The following is a 7,298-nucleotide window of genomic DNA, read 5'->3' as shown; positions in this document are numbered from 1 at the left end:
CTCAGGCGTCGATGCGGTCATAGCATTGGCGAATTCTTGCATTTACGAAATACTCATCAGCATTTATAGTTTCCTAAGCAACACAATTACGTTTAAAATATATTTAATACACATTAAAAATTGTTTAATAAATTATATAAATTTAAAAATAAACGTTTAAAATATTTGATACTCTTTTAAAATTATTCAATAAACATTATAAAACCGTTTGTAAGACATATTATATTTATAATAATTATTAAATGTTTTTCTGCTAGATCTAAACATAATTTTAAACATTTTATATAAGATATTCGACAATTTAATAAAATGGTTTAATAAACATAACATTAATAACGTCTATTTAACGTTTTTGTACATGATAAAAAACATTTCTGCTAAATGTTTTTTAAATGTAAATTGTTTGCTTGGGCTATAGTTTACAATATATTTTTTATCTGATTATATTCCAATTTTTGAACATTTGAAATTAATAATACTATAGTATCAATATTCATAAAATATCGATTCATTTTAGGTAAACGGTATATTTTTTATATAATTTATCTATCGGTTTAATTAATTGATGACGTTAACTGAAATTATTTATAATTATTGTCATCTATGTCGACAAAAATTTTCTAAATAAAAAACTCGATCAACTAAGAAAAATGAAATCAAATAAGAGATAATAAAAATATATTAAAAATTATAATTTTACAACTTTTTAAAAACTTCAGTCTAAGGATTCGAACGGCAAAAGTGTTACTGATTGAAATTATTCTAATGAGATTTGACATTTTTATTGTAATCTAACACGAAAATTAGTTTTATTTTTTCTTTTTTTCATGACGACGAGAATTGTATTCAAACGAAAAGTGGAACTCATTAAAACTCTATTAGTTTTAATGTTAGATTTATGGAGTATTAAACGTATCTCTGAGTATGTATTGTGTAACTTATTATTTTTTGCAGGAGGCAAAAGAGCAAATATTTCGTGCACAGAGCATATTTCGTAATTACTTATGTGGGTCACACAAACTGGTTTAAGAGTTTACATTGTGCTCTTTGGTATTTTCGCCTCGTTTAATTAAATACCATACCTTGAATGGTTATTTATCTATAATATTATGCAAAATTTTTTCCTTCATTGATATTACTAGAGATTCAAGTTTTATTATAAAATATTAATTATAATTGCTAATATAAATTGCAATTTAACTTGAAAATATTAATTTGATGTTTTTCTATAATAATAGAAAATATTCTATACATTTCTTCGAATACATATATTTCTTATCTTTCAAATATTTCCTGTATATATTGTATACAAATTATTGTTTTACATATCTAAAAATTGTTATAATTTAAATTTATTTTTTACTATTTCCACTTTTTTATCAAAATATTTTTATTTATTTATAAGATCTGAAAGATGACGGAATAAAAGAGTCGTAAATAAAAATAAAATTATAGAATTCTTAAAGTATAATATAAGTTTGAGTAAAAAATATGAATAATATGGTAAATTGCAACTTTTATAAAACCTTTATTATGTAATACAGATATAAATTATAATAAATATATCAATATATTTTATTTCTATTTCTTAAAATGATATTTATTATAGCTTTAATAAGTTTTAACAATAATAAGTTTTTTAAGTTTTGGTGTTACATTTACATCGATCATATATATCACACACACACGTTTCTAAAGACTATAATTGGTAACGCAAAGGAAAAATGTTAACAAGAGTTGTGCAAGAAATTTGACCATTCCTGTAGTTGCAGCATGCGATGTACAAGAGTATGTCGGTCTTGTTAGTCATTTTTTTTCTTTCACTCAATTTTAGTATAGATGATCATGGAAGTTTAATTCAGAGTACAATTTCAGTGTGCAAGCGACTTTCGCGAGATAAACACGATATTTTCGATCATCCGCCAATATTATAACTTTTTACTAAAGTACCTTTGAAAAAAATTACATCAAGCAAAACACATGTACACATTTCTTATTTGTTAAATCAGAAGAATATGCAATAGCACAATCGAAACTATAATAAAAAATATTCCGAGGACTTAATGAGAAAAATGTAAAAGAAATACACAGCGTATGTGAAATTCATGAAAAACACACATGTGCAAAAATTTCTGCGGATACATTACGACGGGTTCAGAAGATTGCATCTTCGAAGATTGCATCTCGGTAAGAGTAAAATGATAATTGAGTTAAATGACTGATAAGTACGCATTATCGAAATTTGAAATTCATTATGTAAGTTCGGTGCACCCGAACTATGAACCCATTCTTCAATATTCTTCAATGTCGATACAACGTAGTGCAAAAGAGACGCAATCGTACCGTGGCACCATTGTGTCAAGATGTTAAATCGCTGATTAACATTCGCTTCTCGCAACCTTATTTTGTATGACTCGTGTAGCGTTGCCCTGACCGTAAAGGCCGTCAAAAGTATCCTCGAATGCTGTCGTAGTCGACCATGGTGTTATGGAGATCTATATGATTTTTATCCGATGCAACTTTAAGAGACACCGCAGTTGATGGTTAACATCGTACGGAGAACAAGATGCGATTGAGTGTCATATGCGAATGTCGTGCGTTACGAATACGTTGCTGATTTCTGTTTTCGTTGTTAATTACAAAGATTTACTATTGAAGATACATTTGAGTATCTTATATAATTTAGTTGTGTTTGAAGATCGTTTGCGAATACGTGCTGTAAATATTGAAATGTCGAAAATGTCGAATATATATTGAAAATATGGAGCGGTGCGTCAAGATTAAAAAGATTACGTTACATCGCGACGAGCATGCAACTGTAATAAGTTGATTAAAAACATTGCAATAAATTCGTTCCAAAAGTATAATTACCGAAAAAGTCATCAGTTATGTATTTAAATTAGTAATCGCATAGTCTTCTAAATCAACTTTACGAGACGAATGTGATTTCATAGAGGCTACCTCAATTTGACTAGATGTCCCAAGCTTTTTAAAGAGAAGAATCAGCAAACTGTTATACAAGAGATTAATAGTATCAAAGAGAACTAGGCGCTGTAATACATCCGACAGAAGATTGGCGAAGATTTATTTCTTGCGCGATAAGATCAGATGCTCATGATGCTCAAGTTCGGTCTGATCTTGTTTCTGGGGCACGTTGGTGGGATTTTACCGCCGGCTATTCTGGAAACGGTTCACCACTTCTTTGCGGGATTCCCACCGCCCAACGATCTAGTGCAGGACAAGGACGTGACGTTCGGGCGACGTTACCAATCTTTCGACTTCCTCGTGATTGGAGCCGGATCGGCGGGGTCCGTGCTTGCGAATCGCCTGACCGAGAATCCTGATTGGAACGTCTTGCTGCTCGAGGAGGGCAGGGATGAGATCTTTCTTACAGATGTTCCCTTTCTGGCGCCGATCCTTCACATTACAGACTACGCCCACGTGTACAAAGGCAAGTTACGACCGCAAGACCCATACGGTCGCGGTGGGTACTGCCTCTCGATGGTCGACAATCGTTGCAAGATAGTGACTGGTAGAGCGGTCGGTGGCACCTCCGTGGTGAACTTCATGATTTACTCAAGGGGTTCACCGGCGGATTATAACGGTTGGGAAGCGCTCGGAAATCCTGGTTGGAGCTACAAGGACGTACTGCCCTATTTCATCAAGTCCGAGAGGTGCAGGCTGATCGATAGAGATGTGAGGTACGTGATAAGGTCGTGAGATACTGAAGATTATGAATTTATTCGATTTCTTAAATCTTTAATTACGCCTTAAATCTTCTCAATTACGTTACGTACTCAATTACGTTCATATAATTCAGAAATAATTAAGCGTTAAGCATACTCTTTCTCATACTTCTTGCACAATTCTTTTTTTCACGGATCAGGTATCACGGATACGAAGGATATCTGGATGTTACGACTCCTCCTTACGCCACTCCTTTGAAGGAACGTTTCTTAAAGGCTGGTCAAGAGCTTGGTTACGAACTAATAGATTACAATAGCGATAGATTCATCGGTTTCTCAACCGTGCAAGCAAATTTACGAAATGGTCACAGAGTCAGTGCCAGCAAAGCTTTCCTCAGACCAATTCGCGACAGGAATAACTTTTATCTGTCTAAGCTCTCAACAGTAACGAAAATTCTTATTAATCCGCAAACAAAAAAAGCCGAGGGCGTCCAATTTGTGAAAGACCATAAAACGTATTTTGTCTCCGCTACTAAAGAAATTATACTTTGCGCAGGTAAGCACTTAGAATATTAAAAGATATACTTATGGGACAAATGTATGATTTCAAATTCTACATAAAGCTTTACTTTAGCATTATCGAATCTAATAAAATATTTTATAATATGAATTCTTTTAAAAGAAAATGTAATAAATATATATATAAAAATGATGTAACAGTTTGTAGTAAAACATACATAGATAACAGCATACACGGAAACAAGACTTTTGCTAAAGAATTAAAAAATTTAATTAGATTGACTTTCACAACGCAACCAAACAAACATCAAATCAATGATACCATTTTATGACTTTCTCGAAGTGAAAGAAAAGTCTGAAACATTTTTCGGTTTAACGCAGTGTTTGCGAGATATTTCGGTGAATCCTTTAAAATGGGATCCTGTATGTACACACACACGCACGCATACAGTAATAGATACAAAAATGTACCTTCAGGTAAACATATGGAATTAGCCGTTTTGGCAAAGTTTGATGTACAATAATTAAAAAAATTGTTCATTTTTTTACTTCGTGCTCATGAAGACTTGATCAGGACGATCAGAACTCAGGACGATCATATATTACAAATTCAACTAAATTAGCCAGGATCCTTTTCATACGTTTTGTGCGGAATCCTTTATAGAATTCTTCGAAAGCATAGTTACAATTATTAATATAGAAAACGTAATTAATAATTTGCAAAAGCGCTTTAATTATCATAAAATTTAAATGTCATTATTATTTTTATATTTATTATTACTATTATTTTTTTTTAATATTACAAGACATTATTGAATCAGTCAGAATCGTTGGCTTATTTTTATTATAATATTTATTTTTTACAAATTTATATATATGTCGCAGCCTTTTTGAGAAATTAGCCTTTATGCAAAAATGGCGCCTTTTTGCGAAATCAATGATCGTTTCTCAATTAGACTGATGCACTTTAGCCTTTTCGCGAAAAGACTAACTCACATCAGCCTTATTGATTAATTCACGTTCTGCAAAAAGGCTAATGAAACATTTATTTTATTTTTTCATTAATTTTATTTTACGTTCATTAATTTTATTTCGTCTAATTATATTAAATAACAGCTCTTTAATTTCAACAATTTCCTGGTTGTAATTTCCTGTAAATTAACACAAAAATATTTTCGACTTATAAACGCTTTTTGGATAAGACGATATGTTCGAAAATGGAAGTTTTTTTTACTTTTTTTGAACAGAAATGCAAAATTGTTTTAAGTTGTTGAACTCATTATTTGTAATCTTTTTAAATCGAGAATTTTATCTTATATTTCCGATTGCACAGGTACTTTAGGTTCACCACAGTTACTGATGCTCTCTGGAATAGGTCCAAAAGATCATTTAAATTCATTGGGCATCGATGTAATCGAGGATCTTCCGGTGGGATTTAACTTACAAGATCATGTGAGCATGTCAGCTTTAACGTTTTTAGTCAACGAGAGCGTGACTATTGTCGAGCCACGTTTGGGTTCGAATCCAGTTGATTTTGTAAAGTACCTGACAGAGGGAAATGGCCCTTTGACTATACCCGGAGGCGCTGAAGCGTTGGCTTTTGTTAATACCAAAGCTAATAATTACATGAAAAAAACACAAAAGGAAAAGCCCAAATTTAACTACATTCAGCATTTAAATACACACAAGTACGACGAGCAATATAGTAAGTATTTGTTATCACACAAGTTAAAATTTCTTAAGCAAACAAATCGAAGAGATTAATTTTTTTTAAATAAAAAGTCAAGATGTTTACTATTTTTTAAATATAAGTTAATTATTTTTACAACATACAAAACTTAAGAATTTATAATGATAATAAGATTCAGACTATATTTTATATTATTTATCAAACAATTGTTGGCAATTGTTCTTTTTGCTATTATAATTTTTCAAGCTTAATTGGCTCTGATAAAAATCACATTATGAATCACTTCTTACAGCTATTCCCAACATAACTTCCATCACCATAAGTCGTAATAAGATATATCCTCATACTAATGCGAGCAAGCTGTCAGAGGATGACTTTCCTGACGTCGAGTTGGTGTTAGGCGCAAGCTCGTTAGCCGGAGATGTTTCCGGCGGCTATCGCAGTCTTTTAGGATTAACGGAGGAATTTTACATGGAGGTTTACGGCGATTACAAGGGCTTTGATAGCTTCATGATCGTACCTGTGCTTCTGCAACCTAAGAGTCGCGGTAGACTCACTTTGAGAAGCAGCGATCCATGGGACTCGCCGATTGTGGACACCAATTATTACGCTCACGAGGATGATCTGAATACAATGGTGCAAGCTATAAAGATCGTAAGCAGAGAATCTTTACGCATCATTAACGTGGTTTTTCCTTATTTTCTCTTTACCATTGTGTACACATTAAAAATTATTTTACAACATTAAAAATTATATTCTGTATATAATTAAAATATCTTAAAGTTTTTTTGTCATTTTCCAATTTTTTAATATTCCATTTTTATCGTACATCTTATCACAGGCGATTGAAGTAGCTTCCACGAAGGCGTTCAAGCGTTTCAACACTACGATGCTACCAGTACCGTTTCCGGGATGCAAGCACGTCGCTTTTAACAGCGACGCATACTGGGCTTGCGTCTCCCGTCACGTGTCAACGACTCTGGGTCACTACGTGGGCACGTGCAGAATGAGCACTCGGAGGAATTCGGGAGTGGTGGACCACAGGCTGCGAGTGCACGGGATCGACGGTCTCAGAGTCGTGGACGCCAGCGTGATGCCGACTATAATCGCTGGTCACACGAACGCACCGGTGTACATGATCGCCGAGAAAGCCAGTGACATGATTAAAGAGAACTGGAAAGGTTCCGTTTCATGAAATGTTGTGGAACGCGGGAAGAAGTAGAGATACTACGACGCGTGAAACCTGGGTCGCGCAATTGCAAAAGGGTGAAGAATGTGATGAAGTAGAGTATTTTTTTTTTATTTGTAGAGGCGAGAGAAGGAGAAAGAGAACATTGGTGCTTGTGTATATGTGTGTGTGTGTGTGTGCTTTTGTGTGTGTGTGCTTTTGTGTGTGTGTGTGT

General features: G+C 33.2%; 1 protein-coding gene across 1 annotated transcript; it reads left to right on the top strand.

Annotated features, from left to right (window-relative positions):
* The first annotated feature begins 2,789 nt into the window (after window positions 1–2,789).
* On the top strand, window positions 2,790–7,208 carry LOC108748269 (glucose dehydrogenase [FAD, quinone]-like). Its single transcript, XM_018486314.1, has 5 exons — window positions 2,790–3,701; window positions 3,887–4,242; window positions 5,539–5,910; window positions 6,188–6,549; window positions 6,737–7,208. The coding sequence occupies exons 1-5, from the start codon at window positions 3,109–3,111 to the stop codon at window positions 7,088–7,090; spliced, it is 2,037 nt and encodes a 678-aa protein (XP_018341816.1). The 5' UTR covers window positions 2,790–3,108; the 3' UTR covers window positions 7,091–7,208.
* Window positions 7,209–7,298: the final 90 nt, after the last annotated feature.

The sequence above is a fragment of the Trachymyrmex septentrionalis genome, unplaced genomic scaffold (assembly GCF_001594115.1).
Source record: "Trachymyrmex septentrionalis isolate Tsep2-gDNA-1 unplaced genomic scaffold, Tsep1.0 scaffold22, whole genome shotgun sequence".
Lineage (NCBI taxonomy): Eukaryota > Metazoa > Arthropoda > Insecta > Hymenoptera > Formicidae > Trachymyrmex > Trachymyrmex septentrionalis.
The sequence above is the reverse complement of the archived record's forward strand: the minus strand, read 5'-3'. Positions and strand labels throughout refer to the sequence as shown.